Source organism: Lepus europaeus, chromosome 7 (genome assembly GCF_033115175.1).
Source record: "Lepus europaeus isolate LE1 chromosome 7, mLepTim1.pri, whole genome shotgun sequence".
NCBI classification, from domain to species: Eukaryota; Metazoa; Chordata; class Mammalia; order Lagomorpha; family Leporidae; genus Lepus; species Lepus europaeus.
The window spans coordinates 100,694,391-100,710,035 of NC_084833.1; the positions used below are offsets into that span (position 1 = coordinate 100,694,391).

Below are 15,645 nucleotides of genomic sequence, written 5' to 3' on the forward strand. Positions count from 1 at the left end.
TGCTGTAACTCTACCTTTCAAATAAATAAATAAATTTTACAAAAAAAAAAAAAAAAAAAAAAAAGAAAAAGAAAAAGAAAAAGAGTTGCCCTACCCCTGAAATCTTGAGGTCTGAAACCGACTCTGTGCTCTAAACCCTGATTCTCACAGTCCTGCACTGCTGTTAGCCTACTATCTCATTCCATCAAGTTCTCCTCCTTGCTCTTCTCCATCCTCTCTCTCAACTTCTCCATGGTCCAGATTCCACCATCAGTCATTTCAGATTCGCTCTCACCACTGCCCTCGCTTCCTTGCCCTGCTGGTTGACCCCTCTCCTCTGACCACGCCCAGCCCCAGATGAGCCCGCCCTCGGTTTCCTTACACCCAGCCCAGGCCGGCCGCCGAGTGAGTCTGGAGTTGTCCCAGCACCGGATGATTGGCCCGGTGGCAATTCTGGGATTTCCAGCCCTGGCTGGGTACTCGGTGCTGCCAGGCAAGTTTAGCAGTCCCTGTTTCTCCCAGCTTCTCACAGGGCCAGTCCCACTCCCAAAACCTCTTTCATTCTCCTTGTCCTTTCCCTCTCAGCAGATAAACTGGACCGCTTCACAGTGACTGGGGGGCTGTTGGGCTGGACGGTTTCAACTTCCCTCTTCCCCACTCTCTATGCCCAGTGTGTGTCCCTATTCCTCCTCCGTGTCAGGGGGAGTGTGGCTTCTTTCTCTCCCCGTACACTGTGCTGTATCATCTCTCTGTCTTCTCCTGCCAGATTACTTCTTATAGGTTTCCTTACTTTTTTGAGTTGTGGAGCTCAGGGTTCAGAGTCAGCACTAAACTCAACTCCCTTTTCTACCACTTATCAGCCCTGTGACCATGGGGAAGTTGCTCTGAACCTTGGTTTCTATATCTTTAAAAAGGGAATAAAAGTTCCTCACAGGGACTGGCGCTGTGGTGTAGTGAATAAAGCTGCTGCCTGCAATGCCGGCATCCCATATGGGTGCTGGTTCATGTCCTGGCTGCTCCACTTCCCATCCAGCTCTCTGCTATGGCCTGAGAAGGCAGTAGACGATGGTCCAAGTCTTTGGGCCCCTGCACCTGCGTGGGAGACCTGGAAGAAGCTCCTGGCTTCTTGGCACAGCTCTGGCCGTTGCGGCCATCTGGAGAGTGAATCAGTGAATGCAAGAACTCTCTCTCTCTCTCTCTCTCTCTCTCTCTCTCTCCTTCTACCTCTCTGTAACTCTGACTTTCAAATAAATAAATAAGTCTTTTAAAAAAAAGTTCCTCACAGGAAAATTGGGGTGACTATATATATTTACACACACACACAGAGGAAAAGGTGTGGTGAACCACTTAGCATACAGTAGTGTTCAGTAGATGATAGATGTCATCATGTTTGCCTAGTTGTGGTCTCATTTGCATAGACACAATCTCATTTGAAAATTTATAACAATTTTTTTATATTTTAAGTTTTATTTGTTTGAAAGGCAGAGTGACAGAGAGAGAGAGAGAGAGCATAAGAGTGAGAGGGAGAGACAGAGATCTTTCATTTGCTGGTTCACTCCCCAAATGGTCACAACAGCCAGGGCTTGGTCATACAAAAGCCAGGAGCCAGGAACTCCATCGGGGTCTCCCACATGTGTGGCAGGAGGCTAAGCACTTGGGCCATCCTCCACTGCCTTCCCAGGCACATTAGCAGGGATCTGGATTGGAAGTAGAGCAGCTGGGACTTGAACCAGGTGCTCCAATATAGGATGTTGGCATCACAAGTGGTGACTTAACACATCTTGTGCAATGTCAGCACCTACATAGATACTTTTAAACATATATCTCTCACCCCAAACTCATCTTTTATTTCTAGACCTGTATTTTGTCAACTGACTATGGAACATCCAAACCCTGATATTCTACAGATAACTCAGAATCTTGTTCAAAACTAGACTGTTTGCTCTTCATGTATTCTCCATCTCAGTTGAAGGATCACCAGCCAGTCAGTATTCCAGGCATGACTTTTTGGACCCTTTGTTAACTGGCGCTGCTTCAGTTTAGACTCTCACCCTCCCTCCCTTGAATTATTGCCTGGTTTCCTCATTGGTTTCTTCCAGTCTGCATGCTGCTCTTGTATCCCGTGTTCTACTTTGTGTCTGGAGTGACTTTTCTAAGATGCAGATGTACCAGTTTACTCTCCTGTTTTCAAAACTCCATCTTTCCTGTTAAAGGTGTTCAAGCTTCCGTCTAAGTGCTGGTAGGTCTGCTGCGGACATGTGTTCCGGTCCTCATCGCCTGCTGCTGCTATCTCTGCCCAAGGCTAACTAGTTAAGAGGCTGTTCCTCCAACATACACATGCCTTCACTACCCTTGCTCCTGTTACCTCGGCCCTTAACTCCCTCCCGCCAGCAACTGTCCTTCGAGTACCAGCCACATGTCGCTCTGTCTTCCTGATCGTCCCATCCTTCCACCCTGTTTCTCTTTATCTGCACAAATGACATTCTTAACATTTCTCCATCATAGCATAGCAGTGATCACTCTGTACCATAGTTATGTATGTATCTATAATCAGATACAGATTGGCACAATCAATGGCAGAGAGTAAGGACCCATGAAATGTTGGTTTGAATACATGAATGTGTGGAATCACTGGATCTTGTGAGACAGAATCTAACAAGCTGACACTTACTAAAGGTAAATGTGGGTCAAGAAAGTCAGTTTTATGAACCCAAAGATGAAAAAGATGTGATTTTAACAGGAGAGTGTGTTATAAATTACTCAGGGGTTTTGGCTGACAACTCAGTGTCTCAGTGGGAGTCAATCGTGGGAGATACTAACACCCTCCCCTCCAAAGGAGTAACAAAGAATCTTGAACAGGAAAGCTGAGTATGTGGTTTTACACCCACAGTCATGTTTTTTTTTTAATTTTTATTTTTTAAAGATGTAGAGGGGGAGAGAGATTTACCATCTGCTGGTTTGCCCCCCAGATGGGTGCAATAGCTGGAGCTGGGCCAGGCTGAAGCCAGGAGCCAGATGCTTCATCTGGGTCTCCCATGTGGGTGGCAGGGGCACTGTACTTGGGCCACCTTCTGTTGCTTTTCCCAGGCCATTAGCTGGGAGCTGGATTGGAAGTGGAGCAGCCAGGAATTGAACCAGCTCCTATATGGGATGCTGGTGTTATAGGTGTTGGTTTTACTTGTTATGCCACAATGCCAGCCCCAAGTCATGTGGTTTTAAAGAGATTTAGCCCAAAATGGCAAAAATTATTGAAACTATTTCTAAAGGTTTTGAAAAAAAAATACCAAAATAGACAAACCACTAGATAACATTCTCAAGATAAAAAAGAGGGAAAACACACATGCATTAAAAATAAAAAAATCACAATGGAGAAGTAATTATTGAAATAGAAAAAAATTTACCAGAGACATTGCAGACCTCTACGCAAACATTTGGAAACTTTGATAAAATGGATAATTTTCTAGGGAAAAACAGGCTACTAAAATTGATAGAGTTAGAAAATTTAAGAATACCAATTTTTGTAGAAGAAATATGAATAGACAAACTTACTAAGGAAATACTTGTATTCCATCAAACTTTCAAATATGAGGTAGTCTCAAAAATTTATAGATTATTTATGTTAGAGCATGGAAAACAAAGGGAAAGTTTTCAGTTGTTTTTCTGAGACAAGTATTGTGTTGTTATCTAAACTTGATAAAGATACTGCAAAAGAGAAAACTGTAGACTGATTTTATTTATGAATATCCATGAAAAGATACAAAATATTTAATGCTAACATAGCATAATAAATATTCTACTAACAAGCAAAATCTAACACCACATTAAAAATTATTCTCATCCCATGGGTTTAATTCCAAGAATGCAAGGTAGATTCATTATAAAGAAATCCACTCATAATATACTGTGTTAATAGGTCTCAGGAAAAATAATCATAAAATTATTTTCATAAATCCTGAAAAAAGAGGCCAGTGTTGTATCACAGGGTGTTAAGCCACCACTTGTGATGCAGAATCCCATATCCAAGTGCTGCTTGTAGTCCTGGCTGCTCTGCTTCCAATCCAGCTCCCTGCTGATGCTTTGGGGAAGACAGTGAATGATGGTAGAGGTACTTGGTCCCTGTCGCCCACATTGGAGACCCAGCTGGAGTTCCAGGCTCCTGGTTTTAGCCTGACTCAGCCCAGGCTGCTGTGGCCATTTGGGGAGTGAACTAGCAGATGAAAGACCTGTCTCTCTGTCTCTCCCCATCTCCCTGTCACTCCACCTTTCAATTAAAAGAAAATAACTTTTGAAAACTTTTATTGTCAAAATTAATTTTTTCATAAAAATGCTCAAGAAAATAGATTCTTGTGAAAATAGTTTACTTACACTATTATGTATATAATCTTAGCATACATATCATTTATATGATAAATATCCATCTCTACATCTTTATTTTTCTGTCTATATCTTTGTGTTAAATCCCATAATATGAAACTGGTAAATACTGAAGAGGAACAAGGATCAGTAAAGTAAAGCTGCCTCTTTTTGCAGATGATATAATAGTAAACCTGAAAACCACAGAGAATCAACAGTAACTTAAACCTGGTGGACCGGTACTGTGGTGTAGTAGGCTCAGCCTCTGCCTGTGGTGCGGTTCATGTCCTGGTTGCCCCTCTTCCAGGCCAGCTCTCTGCTGTGGCCTGGGAAAGCAGTGGAAGAGGCCCAAGTGCTTGGGCCCTGCACCTGCATGGGAGACCTGTAAGAAGCTTCTGGAATTAGATTGGCCCAGCTCCAGGCATTGTTTGGAAACTGAACTAGTAGATGGAAGACCTTTCTCTCTGTCTCTGCCTCTCTCTGTCTGTAACTTCACCTCTCAAATAAATTGTAAAAAATTAAAAAAAAGAAAAACCCTAAACCTAGCCATAAAAGCTTAAGTTAACAGGATGTCAAGCGAACACAGTGAAATCAGTAGCCTTCATAGACACTGAGAGTTACCAGCTAGAGAACATAAGAGGAGAAAAACAGTAATTACAACTGCAACAAAGATTAAATTCTGGGCTGGTGCCGCGACTCAATAGGCTAATCCTCCGCCTAGCGGCTCCGGCACACTGGGTTCGAGTCCCAGTCGGGGCGCCGGATTCTGTCCCGGTTGCCCCTCTTCCAGGCCAAATCTCTGCTATGTCCCGGGAGTGCAGTGGAGGATGGCCCAAGTCCTTGGGCCCTGCACCCTATGGGAGACCAGGATAAGAACCTGGCTCCTGGCTTCGGATCAGCGCAGTGTGCCGGCCGCAGCGCACCAGCCGCAGTGGCCATTGGAGGGTGAACCAACGGCAAAGGAAGACCTTTCTCTTTGTCTGTCTCTCTCTCACTGTCCACTCTGCCTGTAAAAAAAAAAAGATTAAATTCTCAGAAATGAAGTTAATAAGAAGTGTACAAACTTTAAAACATTCCTGGGGCTGCCATTGTGGCATAGCATTAAGTTGTTGCTTATGATGCAGGCATCCCATGTCCAAGTGCTGGTTTGAGTTCTGGCTATTCCACTTCTGATCAAGCTCTCTGCTAATATGCCTTGAAAATCAGCAGAGAATGGTCCAAGTACTTGGACCCCTGCACCCACGTGGGAGACATGAATGGAATTCCAGGCTCTTGGTGTCAGCTTGGTCCAGCCTCTGCTGTTGGGGCCATTTTAGGAGTGAACCGGTCAATAGAAGAGCTCTTTTTCTTCCTCTGTCTCTATCACTCTGCCTTTCAAATAAGTAATAAAATAAAATAATAAATCTTAAAAAAATGTGAATAATAACAAATAAATGGAAGGACCATAGTCTATTCTTGAATAGAATTCAACCTTATAAAGATGGCAGTTCTCCCTAAGTCAATTAATTAATTAATTAATTTTTTTGACAGGCAGAGTTAGACAGTGAGAGAGAGAGACAGAAAGGTCTTCCTTCCATTGGTTCACTCCCCAAATGGCTGCTACAGCCGGTGCACTGCGCCGATCTGAAGCCAGGAGCCAGGTGCTTCCTTCTGGTCTCCCATGTGGGTGCAGGGCCCAAGGACCTAGGCCATCCTCCACTGCACTCCTGGGCCACAGCAGAGAGCTGGACTGGAAGAGGAGCAACTGGGACAGAATCCGGCGCCCCGACTGGGACTAGAACCCGGTGTGCCGGCGCTGCAGGTGGAGGATTAGCCAAGTGAGCCGCAGCACTGGCCCCCTAGGTTAATTTATAAATATCATACAATCTTAATAAAAATTCCAACAGCTATTTAAGAAAGGTAGACAAATTGATGGTAAAATTCATAAGGTAAATAAATTTATGCAAAAATTGTAAAAAACATAAAACCACTAAAAATGAAAAATTTCAGAGTGCCTAGCCTAACCAGACATTAAAATAAACTGAAAATCCTCTGTAATTAAAATGTTGTGATACTGGTATGTGAAGAGACAAACACGCAAATGTAACAGAATAAAAAGTCCAGAGATACACACAAGAAGTTACAGAAAGGTTATGTATGAAGGAGACATCTCAAATCATTGGAGCAGAGTGAGACTTTTTCTTTCTTTTTTCTCACATTTATACAAATTGTGGTAAAATATACATATAACAAAATTTTGCATCTTGATTATTTTAGGTGTACAGTTTAGTGGTAATGAGTATATTCATATTGTAGTGAAAAAGGCCTTAAGAACTTTTTTTATCTTGCAAAACAGAAATTCCATCCCCATTAAACAGCAACTCCTCAACCCCTCTTTCCTGCCCCTACTAACCATAGTTCTTCCTCTTTCTTTGAATTTGACTACTTTACCTTGTATGAGTGGAATCATACAATATTTGTCCTTTTATGACTTACTTATTTCACTTAGCTTGTTTCCTCAATGTTCATTTAGGTTGTGACATGTGAAAGGATTTCCTTTTTTTTTTTTAAGGTTTATTTATTTTATTTGAAATTCAGAGTCACACAAAGAGAGAAGGAGAGGCAGAGAGAGACACAGAGAGGGAGAGAAAGAGAGAGGTCTTCCATCTTCTGGTTCACTCACCAATTGGCCTCAGTGGCCAGCCCTATGCCGATCTGAAGCCAGGAGCCAGAAGCCAGGAGCCAGGAGCTTCTTCTGGGTCTCACAGGTGGGTGCAGGAGCCCAAGCACTTGGGCCATCCTCCACTGCCCTCCCGGGCCACAGCAGAGAGCTGGACTGGAAGAGGGCAACCGGGACTAGAACCTGGCGCCCATATGGGATGCTGGCGCCGCAGGCGGAGGATTAACCAAGTGAGCCACGGTGCAGGCCCACAAAGAGGGCAGTTGTTATATGGGAGTTTTAACTCCTGCTTTCAAGAAGAAAATGAAGGTCAGAGTGCCTTTCTTGCAGCTATTTTTCAAGTGCCTTTAACCAAAAATATTTGGTATGTCAAAGTGGCATATTTTGGGGTGGCATGCTCCAGCTCCTACAGTGTAGACATTTTGTTTATCCATTCAACCATCAATTATCATTTGGGTTGCTTCATTTTTGCTGTGGTAAATAATGCTATTATGAACATGGGTGCACAGACATCTTTTCCAGGCCCTGCCTCCAGGAATCATTGCCTTTAAGACAATGATAATATAATAGCTTTGCTTATCTGTGCTAAAAATAATAAGCTCCTTAAACATCTGGTGTTATGGCAGGTTAAGCTTAAGGGACACCGGCATCCCAAACGGGTGCTGGTTCTAAATCCAGCTGCTCCATTTCTGATGCAGCTCCCTGCTAATGCACCTGGGAAAGCAGAAGATGGTCCAAGTGCTTGGGCCTTTGAACCCTCATAGGAGACCTGAAAGAAGCTCCAGGCTCCTAGCTTCAGCCTGTTCTAGGCCCGGCATTTGGGACTATTTGGGAAATGAACCAGAAGATGGAAGATCTCTCTCTGTCTCTTCTCCTCTCTCTGTAACTCTGCCTTTCAAATAAATAAAAAATAAATCTTATAAAAAAAGAAAAGATCATATGATAAACCCTTTTGACAGCAAAGTCACAAACTTTTCCTTATAGTTTTTCAATGTTATATAATTTAAGTAGATCATTTCTAGTGTAGTCATAAGGACAAACATGTCCCTGGTGGGACAGTCATGTTAATTTTTTACTTAGGCATAATCTTCATAAATTTGAAAATTTTAAAGTAGAAAATTTAATACATAGAAGATATAAAGACAATCATTTCTTTTTTAGAGATTTATTTATTTGAAAGGTAGAGTTACATACATGCACACACACACACACATACACGCACAATGAAAGAGAGTCAGAGAGAGAGATTTTCCATCTGCTGGTTGACTCCCCAAATGGCCTTAATTACCAGGGCTATGTCAAGCCAAAGCCAGAAACTGAGAATTCTATGTGGATCTCCCAAGTGGGTGGCAGGGACCCAAGTATTTGGGCCATTTTTTTCTCCTTTTCCAGGCACATTAACAGGGGGTGAGATTGGAAGTGGAGCAGCCAGGACTTGAAAGGGTGCTCATATGGGATGCTGGTATTGCAGGTGGTTCTCTTAGCAGTAACGTAAAGATCAGAATTTTCTTAGCATTGACTACTGGAGGGTTTTTCTTCTGAGTCCTCTAAAGTGGGAGCTTCTTGACAGGAGGTAAGGATCATAGAGTCAGGGTCAGGAGAATATAATTTCCTCTTTCCTTTTGTACTCCAGGATATAGTAAAATATTAAAAATGCCCACCTTCCTTAATTGCAAGTTCTCTGGCTAATCAGATGGTACTGGCAATTCAGCCTGTTTCCTTATTTCTCTATTTCAAATGAAAATATATCGCTTCATCTTTCATTTTGACACCATACTTTTTTATATGCAAGCACCATCTTTTTTAAAGATTTATTTATTTATTTGAAAGTCAGATTTACACAGAGAGAAGGAGAGGAATAGAGAGAGAGAGAGAGAAGAGAGAGAGAGAGAGAGAGAGGTCTAAGCCAGGAGCCAGGAGCTTCTTCTGGATCTCCCACGCGGGTGCAGGGGCCCAAGGTCTTGGGCCATCTTCTACTGCTTTTCCAGGCCATAGCAAAGAGCTGGATCGGAAGTAGAGCAGCCAGGACTCGAACTGGTGCCCATATGGGATGGCGGCACTGCAGGTGGCGGCGGCGTTACCCGCTACACCACAGCGCTGGCCCTGACACCATACTTTTCTTTAATATTTGTTTTTCTATTTTTTTCTCCTATGTGCAGGTATAATCATTGGTTTGATGGAATGGCTTTGCTTCACCAGTTCAGGATGGAGAAGGGCACAGTGACATACAGGAGCAAGTTTCTACAGAGTGAAACGTATAAGGCCAACAGTGTTCGCAATCGAATCATGATCTCAGAATTTGGCACATTGGCTCTTCCTGATCCATGCAAGAATGTTTTTGAACGTTTCATGTCAAAGTTTGAGCCGACTGGTAAGCAGCCTTTGTTATGCCCAGAATTTGCTGGTGATAGTGATTATTATTTAGATGATTATTATATATAATGGTTTACAGAAATAAAAATCTTTCAAATAGATATTTTTGGGTGTGAGAGGATGTTGAAACTGCTTTCTCTCTCTGAGGTGTGCTTAGGGTCTACTTCTGTAAGCTGGTGCTTAAGTAACTCTGGGGTTTGTTTTTAGCCACAACTGACAACACCAACGTCAACTATGTGCAGTATAAGGGCGATTACTATGTTAGCACTGAGACCAACTTTATGAATAAAGTGGATATTGAAACTCTGGAAAAGACAGAAAAGGTACGTATAGATTACACCATGAATAAAATGGGTTCTAAAAAATTTTTCCATCTACTTTTTTTTAAAAGTAGCAGATATCTGAAGAAGAAATTATAGTTTTAACCACACAAAATCAAAGTTGTCCATTGGTTCAGATTACCTTCACACTTTGTCCTGATTAGAATGGCCTGTGGGGTCAGTTTTCCTTAAAGATAAGCCTCCACTTCTTCCTTATTCCTGATATCTCAGGCTAGGATAAAGGAGAGAGAAAATAATATTGACCTTCTTTGGCCTGTTCATGGTCTTCCTCATCACAATTAACATTAGCTGAGAGGTTGTTTAGGCCTAGATTTCCTTCACTCAATGTATTGATAAAAAATAAATTTTCATATCAGAATTTTAATTTTAATTCCTCTTTCTTTTGAACTTTCCTGTGGTCTTGGGCAAATCTATTTGGGGTTTTTTGCTGGTCATGTTGAATTTTTGTTTTCTGTTTCTGTGCCTCAATTTCTTTTTCTTTGGTAGGAAAAATAGATTTCCCAGAGGTTAGAAGTTAGGACTTACACTATAGTTTTCACATCTTACCTTAAAAATATTTGGGGCCACCATTGTTGTGCAGTGGGTTAAGTCACGGCCTGTGAAGCCAGCATATTGTATGAGCACTAGTTGGGAGTCCCAGCTGCTCCACTTCTGATCCAGATCCTTGTTAATACACCTGGAAGGCAGTGGAAGATGGCTCAAGTGGTTGGGCCCCGCTATCCATGTGGGAGACCTGGATGGAGTTCTAGGCTCCTGGCTTTGGTCTGGCCCAGTCCTGGCTGTTACAGCCATTTGGGGAGTGACCCAGCAGAGGGACTATAGTGCAAACGCTCACACACACACACTCTCTCTCTGTAACTCTGCCTTTCAAATAAATAAGTAAATCTTAAAATTTTTTTTGATACATCACTACTGTTTATTCATGCAAATAGAGATCAGCCTATGTGACATTAAACCATCTTCAATGGTTTTACATTTGCAGGTAGATTGGAGCAAATTTATTGCTGTGAATGGAGCAACTGCACATCCTCATTATGACTCAGATGGAACAGCCTACAATATGGGAAATTCCTATGGGCCACAAGGTATAAAATTGGGATGGAGGTCTTTTTAGAAATAACTGGGAGTTAAGTGTCCTCCCTGAGTTCCATTATGGTTAAGATGTAAACATATAAAACTTAATTCGAAAGGTTCAGAAGGAAATCTCCAAAGTATTATTACTGAACTTAAAGTACCTGATTTATCATTACGTGTCTGTTGTGTGGTCCTTTTGGACCCATGCTTAGCAGCTGATTTTCTACTTTTCCTTTTTCAGCATAACTCATATTTTTAAGTCCCATTGTGCTTTTGCCTTACAAAAGAGATTTTCATTATGCATTTCTAAAACTTGAAATTTTAAGAAGTACCATATTGGCCGGCGTCGTGGCTCAACAGGCTAATCCTCTGCCTTGTGGCGCCAGCACACCGGGTTCTAGTCCCGGCTGGGGCGCCGGATTCTATCCCCTCTTCCAGGCCAGCTCTCTGCTATAGCCCGGGAAGGCAGTGGAGGATGGCCCAAGTCCTTGGGCCCTGCACCCGCATGGGAGACCAGAAGAAGCACCTGGCTCCTGGCTTCAGATCAGCGCGATGCGCCGGTCGCAGCAGCCATTGGAGGGTGAACCAACGGCAAAAAGGAAGACCTTTCCCTCTGTCTCTCTCTCTCTCACTATCCACTCTGCTTGTCCAAAAAAAAAAAAAAAAAAGAAGTACCATATCATGAGGATAAGAAATTTAGATGCTGTAGCAAAGATAGAGAAGGTATGTTGTATATCTCATACAAAGAATTCATTTTTGTCTAGGGAGTAATGCACTACAAAGAAAAGGCATAATGAGGTTGCATCCACACGTCTCTCTCCTGCTCATCCACGTGTTTCCATGCCTGTCTGCCAACCTGCTCCAGGAAGTTCTATAGCTATTACTGATAGCTAACATTTGTTTGTTACCTACTATGTGTTGATATTAAGCATTTTCTCTATGTTTTTTCATTTAATTCTTATACTGATTCTCTGAGAAAGGTGCTATTACTACCACTATTTTACAGATGAGGGCAGTGAGACTTGAGGATGGTTAGTCACGTGGTTAGGTAAGCTTCCATGTTGATATCAGACCTGACATCAGCCCTACTCACACCCAGAAGCTTGCTGTTAGCCACGTCAGTAGATTGTTGCATTAGTTATTCATCACTGAGTACAGAACACTGTACTTATAGGCTACTTGCATCATTTATCTTGGGAAAGAGTCCACACCCAAATGTTCAATACCTTTGTGACTTTTTAAATCATATTTTTCTTTTCTTTCCTCTTCTACTTTTTTTTTAAAGATTTATTTTATTTATTTGAAAGGCAGTTACGGAGAGAGGCAGAGACAGAAAGAAATAGAGGTCTACCATATGCTGGTTCACTCCCTAAATGGCTGCAACGGCTGGAGCTGATCTGATCTGAAGCCAGGAGCCAGGAGCTTCTTCCGGGTCTTCCATGTGGGTGCAGGGGCCCAAGGACTTGGGCCATCCTCCTCTGCTTTCCCAGATGCATTAGCAGGGAGCTGGATTGGAAGTGGAGCAGCTGGGACTTGAACTGGTGTGCATATGGGATTCCAGCACTGCAGGCTGGGGCTTTAACCCTCTCTGCCACAGCGCTGGCCCTCTTTTTGACTTTTTAAAAAAATTCTTTGAGAGAGAGACATACCTACATACAGAGACCTCCCATTCATTGGTTTGCTCCTCATGTGCCCATGCTCCTGGGACTGGGTTAAACCAAAGCTGGGAGCCAGTAATTCAATCCAGGTCTCCGGATGGTGGCAGGGCCCCAGTCACTTGAGCTATCACCACTGCCTCCCCTCCCAGGGTCTGCATCGGCAGAAAGCTAGCACTGGGAACCAGAGCTGAGACTGAAACCGGGCACTCCAATGTGTGATTGAGGTGCATCAACTGGTGCCAGCTGCTAAGCTAAATGCCCCACCCCTGGACTGGTATTTTTAAATACCCAGTCTGCACCTAGTCAGCATTTCTTGCTTCATTTGTTAATTTTCACCTATCTACCCACTCTCTCAGGGCATGTAAATTCATGTTCCTGGTACACATGTCTCTCTTCATTTGCAAAGGAATGGTTATGTATTACATATCTCTGATCTATCTTGGCTATTAATCAGTTTATTGTCTGCAACCTATGAAGTCTTTGTGTATATTAATGGTGGACTTTTGATGAGTAATTACCTTTTCTCTTTTTTTAGGATTTTATTTATTTATTTGAAAGGCAGAGTAACAGAGAGGGAGAGACAGAGAGAGCTTTTCTGTCTGCTGGTTCACTCCCCAAATGGCTGCAACAGCTCTGGAATTCATCCCACTCTGCCACGTGGGTGGCAGAAGTCCGAATACTCATACTATCTTCCACTGCTGTCCCAGGCACATTAGTAGGTGGCTAGATTGGAAATGGAGCAACCAGGACTTGAACTGGCACTCATATGAGATGTAGGCATCGCAGATAGTGGCTTAACCTGCTGCACTACAACATCAGCCCCAAGTAATTACCTTTGTGATTTGCTCCTCTGTACCTCTCCATATTTCCACATGTGCATGTATATCAGGATGAATACTGCAGTTTTGTTTTTTTACTGGTTCTAGAGAGAGGGTGCCCTGTATACTCCATCATCCAGTTCTCTTTCTTCTTCATCAACTGATCTCAGATAAGGATGAATTCTTACAACTATTATTAGAAACAGCAAACCTCCTTCTAGGTAAAATATTCCAGCAGAAGGATACACTGATGCTGTGGGTGCTTTGTTCATCTCTCTCTTTTTTTTTCAAGATTTATTTTATTTATTTGAAAGGTAGAGAAAGAGAGAGAGAGAGAGAGAGAGAGAGAGAGAGAGAGAAATCTTCCGTTTGCTGGTTCACTCCCCAGATGGCCGCAATGATCTGGGGCTAGGCTAGCCCAAAGCCAGAAGCCAGAAGCCAGGAGCTTTATCCAGGTCTGCCACATGGGTAGCAGGGGCCCAAGTACTTTGGCCATCTTCCACTGCTGTTCCCAGGTACATTAGCAGGGAGTGGGATTGGAAGTGAAAGAGCTGGGACTCGAACCAGTGCCCATGTGGGATGACAGCGTTGCAGGCAGCAATTTTACCCACAATGCCACAACGCCAGCCCCCTGTCTATCTTTTTGATCATTAAAAAATCTACTTCTTAATAAATTAACTCTGTTAACAAAGTTGGTTATTAACTCATTTATAATATGAGAAATACCATTGACCCTTCTGAATTAATTTTAAAGTAGTCATTAGATCAGTGATTCTTATCCTTTAGTGCACACACCTAAAAATCATCTGGAATGCCCATTGCAATGTAGATTACTGGGCTTTATTCTGGTCCAGTAAAACTGAAAAGGGGCCAAGAATCCTCAAATTAATGGTTCTTCGTGGTATTGGTATCAGTGGCCTTGGCTCTTATTGCGAAAACCCAGCCAGCAATCATGAGAGACAGTGGCTGTTACTCCATCTCAGTGTGCTGTTTGTATTATACAAACTCCTGGAGAGTGCCACAGGAGAGGGCAGGTCAGTTGTTCTGGAACATTCCTGAGCTGAGTTTTTCCTGGGTGTTTGTTTGCCTTTGCCTAATGCCTTTAAGACTTGCCATTGAAACGTGATTAAACTAATGTGTTTAGATTCAGTGAATTGAGTAATCTTCACTTAATCCAGTTACAGAGAGGAATTTCTTTTTGTTCTAAACTGACCAACAATGAATCCACGTCTTTTTCCTCACTTGATTATTTGGTTCAGTGAGAAGTTTCTGAACTGGAAACCATGTACATGTAGCCACAGGGAGCTCAACTACCTAGAATATGTTTGTGGGAAATTTAGCGTGTCTCACTGTAATAAAAGAATTCCGACCTTTAGGAAATAAAAAGCTTTTAAGGGTTTTTCTGTTCTCAGATATTAAAAAAAACCTTTAAGATTAACAAAATCCTTTAAACATTATAAGTCTAATTTGCTTTCCATTCTCACTTAAAATATAATCTCCATACTAATCAGTTGGACACAGAAGTAGGGCACTCTGGAAACGACACAACTTACCTGCTATCGTCATCACTGTACAAAGTATGATATTTTACTACACATAAAGGGTTCTCAAATCGCATCTGTCTCCCCAGCCTGGACCTTTCCAGTGTTTATATCCAGTTGCTTACTCGGTGTTTTTACTAGATGTCTGATAGGCATCCTTTTTCCCAAAGATCTTTTCTTTTCCTTTTTTTTTTAAGATTTATTTATTTATTTGAGAGGCAGAGGCAGAGAAAGAGAAAGAGAGAGAGAGAAAAAGAGAGAGAGAGAGAGAGGTCTTTCATCCGCTGGTTCACTCCCCAGACGGCCGCAGCGGCCGGAACTGTGCCAATGCAAAGGCAGGAGCCAGGAGCTTCTTCCAGGTCTCCCACTCAGGTTCAGGGGCCTAAGGACTTGGGCCGTCTTCTACTGCAGAGAGCTGGATCAGAAGTGGAGCAGCCAGGACTCGAACTGGTGCCCATATGTGGCTTTACCCACTATGCCACAGCGCCGGCCACCCAAAGATCTTTTCTATCTTTCCTGTCTCGGTTGATTGCTAACTCCATCCTTCCAGTCACTCAGGACAATAATTTTGGAGTCATATTTTATACCCCTTTCCCAGCATCTACACCCACTGATCAAAATGTAGTTCCAGCTATCCTTTCAAATATATCTAAAATCCAGCCACTCACACCACCTACCTCCACTACTCTATGTGAAGCCACTATCTTCTCACTTAAAATGACAGCAATAGCCTCTTAGCCAGTTTCCCTGCTGTTGCCCTTGCCCTAGTTTACTTTGTTCTCAGCAGCAGCCCGAGCTGTCCTTTCAACCCATACCCACCTCTCCTCTCTGAACTTGTCTCCTAGACGC

At 42.7% G+C, this 15,645-nt stretch overlaps 1 protein-coding gene across 1 annotated transcript in view; it reads left to right on the forward strand.

The window, feature by feature from the left end:
• Window positions 1-15,645, forward strand: part of BCO2 (beta-carotene oxygenase 2) — a 35,583-nt gene that overhangs the window by 8,415 nt on the left and 11,523 nt on the right. Inside the window, exons 3-5 of the mRNA XM_062197021.1 lie at window positions 9,151-9,362; window positions 9,572-9,687; window positions 10,688-10,790. Coding sequence (XP_062053005.1) covers window positions 9,151-9,362; window positions 9,572-9,687; window positions 10,688-10,790 — 431 coding nt within the window. The remainder of the gene's footprint in view (window positions 1-9,150; window positions 9,363-9,571; window positions 9,688-10,687; window positions 10,791-15,645) is intronic.